The sequence below is a fragment of the Cygnus atratus genome, chromosome 9 (assembly GCF_013377495.2).
Source record: "Cygnus atratus isolate AKBS03 ecotype Queensland, Australia chromosome 9, CAtr_DNAZoo_HiC_assembly, whole genome shotgun sequence".
NCBI classification, from domain to species: domain Eukaryota; kingdom Metazoa; phylum Chordata; class Aves; order Anseriformes; family Anatidae; genus Cygnus; species Cygnus atratus.
The window spans coordinates 14716727-14733879 of NC_066370.1; the positions used below are offsets into that span (position 1 = coordinate 14716727).

Sequence of the window (17153 nt, forward strand, 5' to 3'; positions counted from 1 at the left end):
AATAAGGCAAGAGCAGCATCAGGGGAAAGGAGACGATGTGAAAATTGAGGTGTCAGTGCTAGAGCAGCTGCCTGCCATCAGCAAAATGAACCAGGGGCATTTGGCACAGCCAGTGCGGGGTGGAAGAAGAGCATCAGGGAATGTGCACAGGTGGGAGATGGCAGCTGCAATCTGCAAATCCTACCTTGCAGAGCAGGATGGAGCAGCCAGATTGGCAACTGGGCTGCTGGGTACCCAGCAATGCTGACTTCAAGCAGTCTCTGCTGGCTTACCTTTCTCACAGGTGGAAAATACCTGGGGAAACTTGGATCCATCGCCAGCAGCATGATGGATCACCAGCCACATCCGTACAGTTTGAGCTGAGTGTGACTTCAAAACCCAGAGATCAGCAATTCCTCTGGTACAGCCAAAAATCTTTTAAAAGTCCCCAGGCGCTCTTCAATGTTCCTTTTGTGGCTCCCACGTACAATCCTCCATGCAGGCATTCACGCAGCAGGTGAGAGATGCTGCTTGGGGCTCCAGCTGGCCCCCTTCCCACCATAGCCCAGCGCAGCCTAATGCTTAAACAAGTGCCAAGGCTGGCATGAAAGGAGCCTTTCAAAGGAAACAGACCAACCCAGTAATTTCAGACAGGAGGCTAAAATAAATTGTAAGTTGGCAGAGCTCTTGGCACTTCTGAGTGCCCTGTATTTACAGGCTCTTCCTCTGCTAGCCATGTCCCAGTATTTTTAATTATCTTTTGTTGGTCCCTGCCTCTGCTCACTAGCAATACCTAAGGGACTCTGAGATGGAGGTGGTGGGAGGTAAAGATGATGTAAAAGCAATTCAAAGCAGTCGGGCAGTGCTCTGACACAGGCCCTAAAATACCAAAATGAACTCAGCTGGAGTCAGAGCACTCATCCCTGCACAGACCTGAGCCCAAGCCCTTGGAGGGACAACCCGGTGCACCCCGCACTGTTAAAGGGTGCTCTGCTCCCCTGTGCAACAGCTATTCCTCGCAAGCAGAGGGGAACAAGTGAATAAACAAACATTTAAGAAAGGTTTTTGAGTTTGGACTCAAGATTTGCAGTTAATGTTTAGTAGCCTGCCCTTTTATTTCAGTGTTCTGCTGCAAACTGAATTCATGACTTGGAAGTGGCTTCATAGGCTTGTGTTAGAGTTGTGTGGTTGTATCCTCACCTGCTGCCTTTGAAGACATTAGCCACTCACAGGGCATTTGCCACGTTTTCTTATTGCCTTCCATCACACCACTGCAGGTCTAAGCTGTTATTGGGAAGTTTCAAGAAGGTATTTCGCAAACTAAAAGCCATCTTAACAGAAAGGGAAAAAAAAGTATCTTACTTTTGCAAATAATTACACGGCTTTATTATTCAGTATCACAGTCTCAGGAAATGAAACAGTCCAGATCCTTTCCAAGACATTACACAGCCTTTTTCCATCTCTCTGGCCACAAAATAATCAAATTAAATACAAATCGTTGTTTTGCTACATCTATTAAATTGGAAGAACATAATTATTGGTGGAACCAGCTAAGCTCCAGGAGCTAAGGGTAGAATAAAGCACTGCCTTCCCCTTCTCTTGCATAACCCCCGGGAGGGCACATCCAACAGGACACACTGAACAAGTCTCCAACTCACAGCAGAGAAAAAAAAAACAATTCAGTGTTCCCAGAAAAGCACAAGGAGGGACAGAAGGATGCAGTCAATAACAAAATACAAGGGTTTATTGAACAAAATGGGGCAAGGCAATGTTCCCTTTACATTCAATGAATTCAGGAGTATGAAGCAAAACATGCTATACACACACGGACACAATACTTTGGTTAAATGTCATTCAGAAGTTCTATGCCAAACCTGGTTAAATTAGAGTGAACAGTCAAAAATAAGAAAGAATAGGCTTGCATAGACAGATTATTGTCAGTGCATGATTTATATATTTAAGAATTAGCTGTTGCAACACAGGATACACTTGCAGCTCTGAGGAATTTAAACCAATCGACTAATCCATCTCATCGTATGGCTAACATTTAGATTCAACAGGCTGAAAGCTTACCCTGAAGAGCTAAACTAGACAACCGCAGTCTTTCTCTGAGGCAGTTAGCTATATTGCAGTACGCAGATGCAGCTGGAGACACACTGTGGAGTCTACTTAGAGTGAACACTGATACAGTGAAACTTGTTTGCTGTGAAATAGGAAATACTTGTTTGTGTGCGCCGTTGTCCTCTCCGGGACTCTCCTGTGAAGAGCATCAACTGCACAGCTTAAGCCTGGCCCTGTGCTACCCAAGAGGAGGCAGCAGCCGAGGGTATTTCCAGCCCAGAGGCCGAGGGCAGTGCAGCTTCTCAACACAAGACCTGTGTAGTGCAGCCTGTCTGAGGCATGGCAGTCCAAGTGGCATGTGTGCAGCACAGCTCAACCCTCCACGACAGCCCTGCACGGCCACAAGTGTGTTATGGCACATTTAAGAGTACAGATAGCTGGAGTCTCTGTAGGTTTATGCCTGTCCTTCACAAGAAGAGACAAGCAGCCTGTGGTGTATGTTATGTGAGGGGCACTGCTGTGCCTCAGTGCTGTATCCCACACTCACCTCCCAAAGCAACTGCAAAACTAAGCACTGAGCAGAGGGAGAGAGTGGGGCAGAACCAGAACAGTCCCTCTGCTGGGGACGGATATAGGGCAACCTCAAAGTCTTCCCCAAACAGGAACTCCTGCTGCAGCAGCTGCCTCCCTGGGCATCACCGCCACAAACAGAACAGCAGAGAACTTGGTCACCTGTCAGTCCCTGCTCTGAGCTGTGCTTTGTTTCCTACTGCACCTGAACACAGCCGTGCAGCATCAGTGCTGCCATGAGGAATAGCAGGAGCAGTCTGATCCGGCTGGCAGATGCCCAGGAGAATTACTTCTTGCAGAGAATATGAGTTTTATGGACTGGCTGCACTATACTACAGGAGTGTAAACTAAGTAGGGGAATCCTCACACTGTCTCCAAAGTGCTCCCCTTATATATAAATTAGCAATCCACAGTTAGTTTGCATACAGGTTAATATGAATTAAAATAAAAACCTTGATAATAAAAAATATATAATATATACATTGATCAATAAACTGAACGAATACCCTCTAATGTAACAGTGGCTGTAGTTTGGCACAAAATAAAAAACTCAAAGGTCTAGCACTGTAAAAAAAATCTTTTTTTCTTATGATTGTTATTAAACTTGATTCATATCCTGACAGGTGGGAATGCAGAGATATAAAAATACTGTACATACAAGATCCCTTTTACAGAGCGAAGCAGACTGCAGCATTTGCAACTTCTACCCTTCCTCCCCACAAGGAGGAAATTCAATGATGAGACTTAATCTATCCCCTAACAGCTGATATTTTCCCACCCCCATTAAGTTCAAAACCATGAAGTTCTTTAAAAAAAGATTAACCTGTTTGATCTATTCCCGTGACGACAACCGCTTCTCACTGCAGGAAGCTGTACAGTCCAAGTTTTAAGACAGTATTTCATAGCAAGGTGACTCAGATCAGACTGTCAAAGACGTCGAGTATCCCTGCATGTAAGGCACGATCACTCAGGTTCGCCTCACCTCTCTTCTGCGGACCATTGTGCTTTGGACGGAGGCGAGGTGGCGGCGAGAGCTCTTGCTGGTGAGATGTGCCTGCTATGGAGATTAGGAAGTGCCAGGATTTCACGCTGATGGACTTTCCACACGGTGCTTGTTGCTTTGCTAATGCACATGGCAAGAAAGGGATGCAAGAGCTGAGTGACCTGGGCAGGGGTTCCTGCAAGAGCTCTGACATGCTTATTACATCCAGTGCAAAACCACAGGCAGAGCTACTGAAACTCGGTAATTGAAGACACACACACACGAAGTTGAACATTTCTCTGCCATGGATGGGAGATTTTGCTCTGGTTGTTCCTTTGTAAAAGAACGGCTTCAGTGATGCTGGTTTTGCATCTCCCTGACTCTCAGCAGAGCTGTGGCTGCTGAGCTCTAAGAAGAATTGGCTCCTTTTTCATCCCTGGTCTCAACTCTTGTTGACTTCAGTGGGGCCATGGGAGTGGCTACTAAACATGTAAAGTCCAGTTGCAACTTCTGCCTCAGGAACCCTGTGTCCGCACAAGGCCCACAAGGCATGTCAGGTGAGCAATTGATCTGTTTATCCCCCATTTATTAAATGCTTTTCTCAGCTACTATTCTTAGCATTTCTCCCTGTAGACAGAGGTGCCAGCTCCCTTCTAGCAAATCCTCGAGGCCCTCCTATTTACAAGGGCTATAGAAAAATCAAACAGGAAAAGAAACACAAGGGACAGCAAATGAATAAAGGCAAGGAATAAGACTAGAAAGTAAGTACTAAGGGAAGACAGAGCAAAGCAGCCCCAGAGCATTCAGCAGTCCCTGAAAGCATCCAAGTAGCAGACGCTCCTGGGTCCTTCCCTTGAGCTCCCTCTTCTTGGTGCCACAGCTGGACACCTTGGCTGGCCCGAGGAGGCCATTAAGGAGATCCTGCAGCTTCACAGAGCAGGCACTGGGGCATTCTTTGGACTTTACCCAGCTTCCAAACAAAATCAACCATAATTTTCTCTCATAACATTTCCACTCACTCCCACTGAAGTCAACAACCTGGATACTCCTAAGCATCTCTCCTGATTTAATAGGTTCTTCCTGTGTCAGCAGGCTCAGGGCCTTCATGACTTTCCTGAATAGAAAAAGACAGAAGTTACATCAGCCAACTGCAGTGCAAGTCAGCTACAGAAGCCCAGGGAGGGCTGAGTTCTTAGTTGGTAGTTTCCCCTTGCCTCGTGCAGAGGGTCACCAGTTTCCTATGGACAGTGAGTACAAAGCACAACTGCTTTCTTATTTGGTAGGATTTTTCCCCATCCGATTTTCCTAAGTGGCCCTGATGATACAAGCTGGGGTATTTGTAAAAGTATTAGTACGTAAAACCCCACCAGGCATCCATTTCACAGAAATATACACACTCTAATGGCAAGGAGGGGGAAAAAATCCCACGCAAAAAAAAAAAGGCATTTTCAACAGAAATTTTGAGTGTTACATGAAATACAAAAAATAAACTTTTATAAAGTAAAACCATTGCAAATGAGGTTGCCACATTAACCCAAGTTATCTAACAAAATAATACAGTTTATGTTGTTGTTTTTTCCTGATCATTTAAAAACAACATTAACACTTCTGAATGGACAAAGATGGAACAAGAAGAGGGCACAAGGCAAGGACAGTAAAATCTAGCCTCTGGCTGGAAAATTTCCTGAGAAGAAAGAGCAAACAAGCGAGAGCTTGCGACTCACTTAAAGACTCATGCAGGTAAGCAAGCCTATGGGCTGGAAGCAAGGGTACACAGCTAACAGGTTGCTGCTGATCCAGTCAATGTTGCAACGTTTTTGGCTGGTGCATGCCTGGAGCAGAGGCCTACCGGGGCTGTCTGGTACTTCACAGGGAGTGAGCTGGTGCCAACATCCCAGGAGGGTAAGAGATGAGTTGTTGAGCAAGGCAAGGCAAGGGCTCGTGCTGTGGTGTTAAATGATCTCCTTGCAACTTATGTGAAAAATGAGTTGCCTCGTCTTCCTAGTGATTTGTCTCTGTAGCTCTCCTGACCAAGGACAAGAGCCAAGGTTAAAGCCTTTCAGCTGCCTTTGGGCTTGAATTGTGCATTAGTGCAAGAGCAGAGAGCCATGATCTCTTCCGACTTCCTATCAGTGCTCCACGCCAGCATTCACTCTCCACAAAGCTCCACAGAGCTGTCAGGCTCCTTTCCCAGGCAGCTGCACAGATCGGTGGTAAGGGTGAGCACAACCACAGCTCTGCCTGCCCTCCTCAGCAAAGCCAGCAGCAGGACTGGCAGCTGCCAGCAGCAGCAGCAGAGCATGGCAGGACAGGCTCTGTGCCGGGCTGTAAGGGAGCAGGGCTGCAGGGGCACCAAGAGCACTGCAGGAGGCTCTGCTGCCATGAGTGAGACGGCCAAGTGAATAACTAACCTGTACTGGCTGGGCAGACTCCAAGCCAGTGTCCAGCTACTCGGCTTTGCAGTTTAAAAATGCACTTGAAAAAACATGGCAAAAAAAAAGAAAAAAGGTTAGCAAGACAAAAGAATTGGAATGACAGAAGGTAAAAAGGCTACTTGTTACTGCAAGAGCAGAACGGTTTTCAAAGAGCGGAGGGAAAACAAGCCATCAAAAGGGGAAAAATAAAGAAAAAACAGTGCATGGGAAGATCTGTACAGAGAGCTTAAACTTGAATACACTGCTGTACCCTGGAGAGCAATAGTTCTAACCTGACTGGAGCCTGCCTGGGGTGCTGGACGGAGCAGCGCAGAGAGGAAGCAGTTAGCAGAGACATTTTGCAGGCTACTTGGCACTCTGTGTCTACCTCAAAGTTGCTTTTAACCGTAGCTTTTGGATTCAGTGCTCTATGTCCATACGGCCCTCCTTCAATCCTATGTTTACAGGACACACTCGTGTTCTGACATAAGTTACTGTGCTCAAGTGCATCAGCAGCTGAGCTAGGAGTTACAGCAGCTCCTACTTGGCTTCAGTGAAATTCCTTAACTTGTACCACCTGGAAGCTCAAAGCAGGTGACCACAGAGATGCCCTCAAGCACTGAAATATGTTTGCGTGATTATTCCCAATCCACAACTCCCAGCTTCATCAACTCCCTGGCGTGCCTTAAAAGTCATGCACATAAGATCTAATTTCAGTTTGAAATAGTTCTTCCTCTTAACTGTCCTATCCTATATCCTGGAGCTAAATGCGTGGTTACGCACCCTAACCAAATTGCTGGAAACCCTAGAAAGAAACACAGCACTTAAGAAGTTTTGTTCTAGAGGCAATTTCTTCCTCACCAGTCCCAGATTCTAGCTTTGGATGGCATACACTGTGAGGACACTCTCTCTTTCCTGCAAGCTACCATGACTGTCAGATTGGCTCAGCTCTCTTATCCAGCAGCAGAAGAAACACACATTCCCTTTAACAACTCTTTGCTCAGTCATCCTAATATGGAAAGAACTTGGACTTGAGATGTTCTGCTGCGTTGCCATAACCCAGCTCATATGTTGTTTTTTTCTGCCTTTTGTATGTGCATCTCTATTCGTCCTATTTGTCAAAACTCCAGCCAAAGTTTAAAAATAAATGAAAGCCTCAAAGGAATATACGAGGGAGCTGTTAAATCAGCTAGTTGATTCACACAGCTCAGTGGCGGCTAGATTGTACTGCACTGCATAAGTGATCACATATGAGTAGGAAATTGAAACGAACGAGTGTTCCTTATTAATACGATGACACTTAAAAAGGAGATCCTGGGAGTGGAAGGTGGACCCCCCATAGGGTAAGGTATTGAGAAAGTTGCCTGGCAATTCCAGTAATGTTTGCTACAGAAGAGTCAGTACCAAAGCGAAGGCTAGCACAGTTTACTGCTTCCTACGGGAACCTGGAAAGCAAAACAGAAAGGAGAAACAGTCTGTAAGGATAGGTCCTAGTAAAGAAAGTTCTACCTGCAGTCATCTTACTTGCACTGCCCTCTTGGATCTCTGTATGTCAAAGGGGGAACTGTACATTACTCCAGCAAAGGGAAGGATAGATCCACAAGACACCCCTTTCTCGCAGGCTGTGAATGGCACCGCAGTCACATTTCACAGCCTTGCTAAGGAAAACAGAATGAACACTGGGCTTACAGACTATATAAACTGCCATCAACTCTCCAGATCTTTTGATAACTACAGAACACAAAAGCTTCCAAAACTTTAAATTTTGGCAAGGAAACCGTCCACATTTAAGTTACAATCAGTGGAGTTGGAAGAAATCTGAGTCTACCTCTGGCTGCACCTTTCTTCCCCAGAGTCTCTAAAGATAACTCAGACAAGTGGCACACAGATTTCAAGAACTGGGGGGAGGGCGATCCCACACTGCTCTGGTGCCAAATTATTTCAGGAAACAAGCCAACAAAGCAGTGCTGAGATGCTACAGGAATAAAACAAGCCTGTTCTCAGAACAAGCTTCTGTACAATCGCCCCATGCACATGCCAGACAGGAGATACTCGGAGACTTTTTTGTCATGTATTGGATCATTTGATATTAGTGAGTCACCTAAAACTCATCACATCATTGTCTTCATGTTATTTCTCCTTCATTTGCTGCTTGGATTCACAGTCATTCATCATTAAGAGATCACACAGGACAAGCAGAGAGCAGTTTGACAAACTCGAGGCAAACCAGTTCAGCTTTTCCCTCTCAGCCAGCAACATGCTCAGCAAGTAGAACTCACTGAGTAGCATCACCTGCCTGTTGGGGCAATAACGTCCATTCCTCTTTCAAACGCCCTTTCCTTCAGGCTGGCTACACAAGGAAAACAACCCACAACAACCCACATGTTAGACCAGCTATGGACTTGTTCCTACCTTTAGGAGAGTGCTCAGGTTTGGAAAACTGACGTAAGGGGCTGGACTGGCTTGTGTAATACCGAGCATGTTCAAAGTCATCGAGGAGAGGCTGTGACCTGACAAACACACGGTGGCAGAAGGGAAAAAAAATGTTTAAGAATGTTGCGGGTGGACACAGTAGGGACAACAGGATGGGACAGTAACAAAATTAAAAGGCACAAGAGTATGGCAAAAGGATCACCTCAGCTGCCTGGTATGTCCCTGCCAGTTTAAAGCAAACTCATTTGGGCTTTCCACTTGCAGACCAGCTCCTCTGAGCACAGCCTGTTACTGTTCATATGGTGAGAAATACCTAGTATTCACTACTGCCCATGGTCTGCTTTCATTTAATAATGGTTTCAATTTTTCAGGAAACAAAGAATTTCCATTATGAAATTTGATGCAAACCTTTCCATTATGAAATTTGATGCAAACCTCACTCAAAAGGAAAGAGAAACGTTTCAAAGTGTTTAATGCTTGCCTTGCTTTCACCCTAGAACATTTTAATGAGATCTGTCTTCACCTGCACACCTTCATTGTTTTGTTTGCAAATTAAACAAAAGCTTCTAAGCTCATATCAGGATTGGAAATCAAAACCACCAGGGTCACTTACAGGATTCTGTCCCACACCAGGAGCATTAGGCCAGGGTACAAAGTGATTCAGAAGATGCACTGCATTACAGCACGTTCCCATCACTTCTGGGATGAGGCACCCCAAAGCACAACATGCACGCTGCAGTGGGGCGTCCACACACAGCAGCGGCAGTGTACAGGGCATAAATGGGGAGCAGGGACACAAGGGAACAGCTGTGCAAATGCAGCACGATTATTCCTTCCCGCCCAGAGATGACATTTGGTTTCACATCCCCAGAAGTTTTTTTTAACCCTCTTGGTGCTTCTCTGCCATTTTACAAATGTCACTGCACAGGCTCATCCATCTCTGTCAGCGCCAGGCAGGAAGACCAATATGGCCAGAATCCACAAGAACAGCGAGTGACGCATGTCACCGAGCACCTCGTGAGCTCTGTGCCAGACGTCTCCTTTCAATGCTAAAAGCTCTGCTCTCTGCCAACCCCCTCGTGGGTCAGGCTGGTCGCCCCGCAACTGCTCCCTAGGACTCAGCTTCCATGCAGCTTCCTGAGTGCATCTCCCCGGTTTTTACTAGCCACGCATTCAGCTCACCTTAAAGACTTGTCACCTTTGTGTCGCTGGGTTTCAGGCCCTTCTTTTGACCTTGAGCGCGGCGACTCGCTTGCATCATGCTGACGAGAAGAATAAAAAGCAGTTCAACTGGCTGTCCGCATGCCTTGCGAGACACCAGCCATTGTGTCGAGACTGCCTCAGCTCCACACAGCCCTTTTGTGCTCAGCTTTTGCACACTAACCACAGCCAGACACGTGCAAATGGCTGGATCAGGACTACCTTACGATAACTGAAACTCAGCCTTGCTGAGCCAAACTTAAGCTTTGCTCTAAATTCAGGTTCAGTGCTGGGGGACCCATCCCAAAGCTGAGGCAAAGTGCATACAGTCCATGTTAATGACTGCACGCAACATGGCTGAGCACGAGGGACCAGCTGCACAAAGCTGTGCTGCTGCAACTGCTCAAACATGGTAAGGAGTCTGAAAACATCAGCTACCTCCAGCTGGCCCCAAGATTAACAGAACACCTCCTTTAGCACATTAGGAAGGCAGATTATGAAATCTGTTTCTTATCACCTTCCACAACAGCTAGCCAAGATTCTGCAGTATTACACAAAAACCTAGCCTAGGCTTGATATACTCATTACTTCATAATAAAATTGGCTCAGCTGTGCTGTCCTTGTACCTGTGGTGAACAAACAGAACCAACTACTGCTTTTACTGTTACAGCAAGGACTTCGGCAGAGAAAAAGTCCTGCAGCAGGAGGGCTGACAGTGCTTCAGGGAGGCCACGAGGTACTGTGACATCCACCACCAGCCTCCAAGGCCACAATCTAAGGCATACCTTACCTGAGACTGAGTCTAAAGAGTATCTAACCAAGGACAGGGCTCCAAAAGCTTAGGAAGCAGCTGAGTAACAGGCAGCAAGACCCTTTGCATGCAAGGGTCTGTACCATTCCTCTTGGTCTCATCACACACCTTTGCCTCCCTCTGAAACAATGTTATGGGATTTCATCTGGGAGACCTCCTGAAGCTTGACATACCTTCCAGTCTTGATCATGCCTCCTCTTTTCAAAGGAAGACTTTTCTCTCTCCTTCCCTTTCTTGAAAGCCTTTTTTTCCTCAGCCATCAAGAGACGGGCAATTTCCTGAAAGGGAAAATACAGACAGCATGTCAGAGGTTGTACTGCTCTTCTCGGTTTGAGCTGTTTAAAATCTCTCCTATGGACAGCTGCTAAGTCAGATGGGTGCAAAACCAGGATTCTACCTGAGTCTGTGATCAGTGACCAAATGACAGAGCAGAAGCAAGACTGACTACATGCTGCATGCCCAGAGGACCCCCATTTGCCTGGTTTGTGTTTGCAGAGCCTTTCAGCCCTGTGTTACTTTTCCTTCAGTATTGGGTTCATCTTGCAGCATCTCTGATAGTCTCCTACAGGGTTCAGTTACAAGAGATGCTCTTCTACAGCCATGAAGAGGACTTCCTCTGTCAAGGCTGCAACACGCAACACAGCACCCCGTTAAACTAACCTGAACATAAACATGAAAACCAGCCAGAAACACCCCACTTGAGGCCCGAAATTCCCCTACAAGGGGAAAAATGAGCAACTAGAGGGTCAGAGAAGACAAGTAGGGCTTAGTTTCCACAAGTAAAATACTACAAACATTTAGCTTCCTGCTCACCTCATCCTGAGCCACTTGAGCTGCCTTCTGATCTGCCTGGTTGGCCTGAAAAGGAAAAAAAAAAAAAAAAAAAAAAAAAAGAGAGAAAACAGTAAAACCTCTAAAATTATTAAGAGGCATCAACCGACTGGGCAAGGCAAGCATCCACACAAATACACTACCATCCTCTCCAAATATACTAAATTAACTCAATATTTACCTCATAACCCAGTAACAAAGTGGCATTTCAGCTGAGTTTTGTCCCCACCTATCTGGGAAGCCACACCACAATACATTGCCCACTCCACTGCCCTTTCTCCCACCCCCAGCCCAAGACATGCTCTGGCATGTTTCACTTCTCAGCTCACCAACCATACTGCCCAAAGGCCATCTTCACCTGCCTGCAAGTATTCATTTAACATCACCCTGCTTCTGCCATTTAGTTTTCGGGTATGTAATTTAGGAAAAAAAGGCTCTGCTGGCTCGACACCAGCCTTTACTGCATGTGCAGTTACGGGAGACAGAGCATCAGAATGCACAGCAACAAGGCCCTTGGTCTTAAAAGTCACAGATACATTTTAGCGGTTTGCAAATTCAAGTTGTCACTACTGAATACCTTAATTTTTTCAAGATGACTAATGCATCCCCTCTACTCACCAGGAGCTCTTCCTCTTGCAGTTTCCGAGCAATCTCTGCATCAGACAATTCCTGTTCCCTTAGGGGTTTATCATAAGTGGCTTGCCTCATCCCCCTCAACTTAGTTCCTACAGAATTGGGAGAGAGAACAATCAGCTCACCCATTTCCCAAATGCTTCAGAAAGGAAATCCCCACCATCTCCTCAGCCTCCTGCAGAGCCCCCACTCGAGGGGACCACAGACCACTACGGCGTACTTGCCACGCAGACTTTTTGAGAGTACTTTTAGCTAAGGTGCAGCATACACCTTAAAATAAGTTTTTTCTATACATATAGTTACACCACATCTTACAAGGCAAATGCAACTGTTCGCTAGAAGAGCCATGCCTCTTGCTTCAGCTTTCAGTGGCACAGTGATACTAGCAAAGGAATCAAATCGTAGATTTTTCACACGCCATCAATTCAGACAGCGGAGAGCAGCCTAATGTGCTACAAGCACAGCAGAGTCCTTAAACACACCTTTGGAGCAGCGTGGGCTGCAAGAGATGTCTGGGACAGACACACAATGTTTCTGACAATTTCATGCTTTGGCCTGACCCATGAATTTTACAATTCGTAGTGAGAAAACAGACACGTAAACAGTTTTGGAGTTCACACAAGGTTCAGTTCTTGCTTTGAGTACAGAGGGTTTTTTTTGTTTTGATTTTTTCTGAAGTGTTTATTTAAAGGTAAACCACCTACAAGTGATTTAAATGTTGCATTTTGAGAGTCTCTCCGTGGTCTATTTGCAATAGGCCAAAGGAGTCCCCCTGTATCCCTGTCATAAAATGCGTGATCTCATTCCCATACAACGAATGCTTTCTGCTTCCATCTGCAGCCTGAACTGTATTGTTCAGCAATCTCAGACATCTAAACAAGCTCTCTGCTTTATGTCTGAGGTACACAAACACTCCAGCTGTCCGTCTGTGTCTCTCCCATCCCAAACTCAGAAAATAAGCTTCACTCAAAACTTTTGTGCTTCCAGCACTCTGTTTGCACATTGATTATAAATAAATTACAGCTTAGTGGGACACATATCAGTTTCCTTCTGATCAGATAAGACCAAGGAAAAAAACAGTTTTTAGAGGTCAATAGGTTACCTTCTGTGCATCTATCAAACTACCATCGTACTCCATCAGATATCCCAAATGCTTCAAACTGCAGGCCAGAGACCTCACGCATTAACCCCAAATCAAAACGTGGAATAGGAACACACTGGCTCTTCAGGTATTAAATGTGGTATATGGGGTATTTTTGCTTTTTTGCTTTGATAAATGTAAGTCAACAGATCCAATGACTTTAAGCAAGTAACACCCCTCTTACACATGACCTTAGCATAAAAAAAAAAAAAAAAAAAAAACAACTTTTGGCACTTCTGACAGTTACAATTAAGTGTACAGCCTGGCCTTGCCAGAACAGTTTGATTGATCCAAGCTGTGAAAAGCTGCAATCTCAAGCCAGCACAGAAATTCCACCGAAAAGCATCAGCTTGGTCTGAGTTATATTATTCAGACTGCTTCCAAGGCCACTGTAAGCACAGTTCTACCCCACCGGAACAGCTTCGCTGACAGACTTTCATACACCGTTGCCCCCATGAAGAGCAAAACTGCATTTCCAGGAATTGTTCACTGGACAGCCAAGACTGAGCTTGCTTTATACACAGACTGGTACCAGTCTTCGTTTGGTCAGAAAGCAACAACAAACATTACTCGCACATCACTTCTGCTCGCACTCAGCGGAGCACAAAGCCCGCCCCGATTCCCTCAGGAAGAGGATGTGAGCTTTTGGCTGTCCTGACTCCACGCGAGGGTGATCAGAGACTGAGTCACTCCGTCCCATGCTGTATCAGGGCACATCACAACTTACTGACTATGTGAAGGCCCGATTAACATCCTCCACTTCCTCAAAGAAAACTTTTGCATGAAGACGACAAAGAACAATTCTCCTGGCATCTCTGAACACAGACATGCATCGTCTTCCCCACCTTATCCACATAAGGACCAGTTGGATGCCCTAAAGCAGGAGTTTCTCACCCTGTGGCAGGCACAGTGAAAGTGGGAGTTCAGAGACTTGGATCTAACAGACAGGTCATCCCATGAGACAGGCTCACTCCCATGCAAGTTTTAAAATCAGAAAGATGTATCTGGATTTCAAAAGCCAGCAATCCTCAAGTATTATTGAGCAAAAACTACACAAGTACATGTTTCCTAGAAAAGTTCATTTCTAGGGAATTTGTCAAGAAATTCTTAAAATATATCACAATTGGACACTTGTGAGCTTTGTCTAAAATCGTTTACATTTTCAACGTTTTTTTTCAATAGGAATTGGATGGACATTGCTGGCTTGTTAGTATTAAGCAAACTTTCCTCATTTACAGCCTTGCATCCCAAATCAAATCCCATTTCTGCGAGAGGAAACCACAGCACAAATTATATCAGTGAAAATAAAAGGGAATTTTTACACAGGATACCAAGGGCACCGTTTCCAACAATACCTTCTTACTCCTTTCTCTTTGATGCCAGGGGACACGTCAGGAAATAAACAGAGTGAGAGTCTTAGCGGATAAGAAGAATCTCATTAAACAAGGGAGAAACACCCAGGCAGGATTCACTGCGTACACATTGCAGACTGATACTGGAGATTAAAAGTCTTCAGAAGAAGCACCACCGATTTCAGACAGCAGGACGGGGCAAGCAAAGGTGCGCCCCCACACGTATGTACACCTTCCCCATCACCTGGTTACCTGAGTCTCTCTGGGAGTCTCCAACCTCTCCCCGTCTCACAGAGTGTGGGGAGGGGGAAGGTTTCCTGCGTCCTGCGCTTTTGCAGTCTCTCTCCTCACCCCTCCTATGATCTTCTTGGAATTCGGAGTCACGGAGCTTCCCGTCGTGCTCTGTCCTGTGCGAAGAGCGGCCCCAAAGGCGGGATTTACGGTTTTCAGGGCGTGCCAGCTGGCTGCCGCCCCGACGCCAGGTCTCCTGCTCAGCCTCCAGCTCCACGTCAAGAAGAAGACGACGCTTTTCTCTGTCTTGCCTTGCTGGCTTTCTGCTGCATCGTGCCTGGTCTGCAAGTCCATGCTCTGACTCCAGGTCAAGGCTGAGAGGTCTCCGAGCCTTCTCCCTGCCGGCTGCCCTCCTCTCCTGCAGCTCCCAGCTGCTGCTGTGCTTATGGGCACCACAATCAGCCTCTCTTTCCAGGTCGAGGCTGGGAGGTCTCCCAGACCCACCTTGGCTGGCTGATTTCTGCCTCCGCCGATGGCCATCGGTGGCCTCGCTCGGTTGAGGAGATCTGTGACGATCCTCCGAAGGGACATGCCTGTGTTTGGAGGCGCCGTCGGACAGAGGTGAGTGTGCTTTTTGACGCTCTCTCCGCCGGTGCGCGTGCCTATCATCACCACGTGCCCTGGGAGACTCAGAAACCTGCTCCCCAGGATCACCCCGGAGGTGCTCTGAGCAACAGGGGGGACAAACAAGGAGGTGGTTAGTGACACAGGGGTTAGCAGCTGCTTAACGAGGCCAGAATTACAGCACGCAGACGAAGGAAGCCTGATGCAACCGGAGACAGAGAGAAGCGGCAGCCTGGCCTGCACCAGGGCAGCACAGGAGGCAAAGGGGTTGAAGCAGAAAGCATGGGTACAGCCCCAAAGTCTGTCCAAGCACCTCCTAAGGCAAGGACAAGCCACTGTGAAGATTAAGGACTTTTACAGATGTCATTAGGGATGGAAAAACAGTGAGCAGAGCAACTCGTCTCCTGGCAATCTGTCACTGCTGCAGGATATTGGACTCCTGATGAGAAAAGGGCTTACGAGGGAAAGCACAAAACAGAAGCAAGGCCAGGAGGCTCCGAGCAGAGGGCCATGCTGGAGCCTGGTTTACGAGCACCCACGCCTTGCCCTGGCTTCACCACAGGGTTATTCCCCAGAAATAACAGCCTCAACTGAACAGGGGGAAAGACCCACCTTTTGTGAGTAAGAAGAGAGAGGGGTGGGACAGCATTTTTTTTATTATTATTTTGAAAAAGACATGACAGATAGCTGCAGCATCCATACACTTTCCACCACATCTCTTGAAGACTCAGGAGTTTCGGGGCCTGCACTTACTGCTTCAACAGAAGTTTAGACTGCCTTCAGAAAGGGCTACAGAAACTTAAGGGCAGGATAAGATTTCACAAAAGTCAAGCTCCTGACCTCAGCAGTGTTGCTGGAAAAGCCGCTTACTCAGCGGCTTAGTGGGGTTGTTTCCTCTGTACTTTTCAGAAAACACGTGGAAATTTTCTTTGCTTTAGTTTCAGTAACAAAACCTCCACAACTATGAGGATACAGAAGGCTTCCTGTATACAACCTGCTAATTAATTTAATCTCAATCAACTTATTTGATAAGAAAAATCATTGCACTGAGTGAACTGTTATCTCTACAGCAGCTTTTCAAATTGAAGAAGAAATTTCCTTGAAGCAGAGGCTGATTACAAACAGAATCATACAAAAAGCAGGATAAGACTTCCCTTCTCCATTGCTAAGAGTTTTTATAGCATCTTAAAATATTTACTATATTTCACTGCACCTGAGCTGCATTCTGTTTTCATAAATAGCTCTGCCTTCCCTACAATCATCCAAGTTTCAGAAGTAAGAAAACAAAACAAAAATGCCACCCAAAAACTGAATGCTCCCTTCAAGTCATACTGTTCAAAAAAAAAAAAAAAAAAGCTTTTCTAAGCCAGCAAAAATAGAGCCTACTGAAAACCTATCTTGAAAACAAATGGGTTTTGTTTGCGTGACTTATACGTAATAGATATATTTTTAAGAATCCAAGAACTGTAAGAGTAACCACAGCAGTTCCTGTTAACTGGCAGGTTTTTCTGTTCAGTTTTAGATTGTGAGCATGATTTACAGAATAGTTATATCCAATAAAACAATTTAAGAGACTTACTGAACAACAGACACCAGAACCCAAAAGCAAGAGTCAGGATTATTTATTTATTTTTTTAAATAATATTAGCAAGGGTCTAAAAATTAGCTCAATTTTGTCATTTACAAAAAGCTCAATATACACATCAGCGTGGAGAAGAGATCACGAAAGAGCAAAGCATGGCTGCATTGGGAAAGGACAGATGCAGGAAACACAATCATGCTAGACAGCCCAAGCAGGACATCTGTTTTTGGGGTATCTCAGGACAATTAACTCCTCAGCAGGCACTGGTTCCTGCAGCACCTTTCGCAGAGCACAAGTAAACACTCCTTA

At 45.9% G+C, this 17153-nt stretch overlaps 1 protein-coding gene across 2 annotated transcripts in view; it reads right to left on the minus strand.

The window, feature by feature from the left end:
- Positions 1-1337: 1337 nt before the first annotated feature.
- CCDC50 (coiled-coil domain containing 50) overlaps positions 1338-17153 on the minus strand; it is a 42245-nt gene continuing 26429 nt past the window's right edge. Inside the window, exons 6-12 of one of the 2 annotated variants that reach the window (XM_050712506.1) lie at positions 14660-15364; positions 11900-12006; positions 11264-11308; positions 10624-10728; positions 9622-9701; positions 8419-8516; positions 1338-7451 (exon numbers count right to left, since the gene is read on the minus strand). In XM_050712506.1, the coding sequence (XP_050568463.1) occupies positions 7432-7451; positions 8419-8516; positions 9622-9701; positions 10624-10728; positions 11264-11308; positions 11900-12006; positions 14660-15364 (1160 nt within the window). In that variant the 3' untranslated portion in view covers positions 1338-7431. The remainder of the gene's footprint in view (positions 7452-8418; positions 8517-9621; positions 9702-10623; positions 10729-11263; positions 11309-11899; positions 12007-14659; positions 15365-17153) is intronic. The other variant, XM_035544582.2, reaches the window with a different exon arrangement.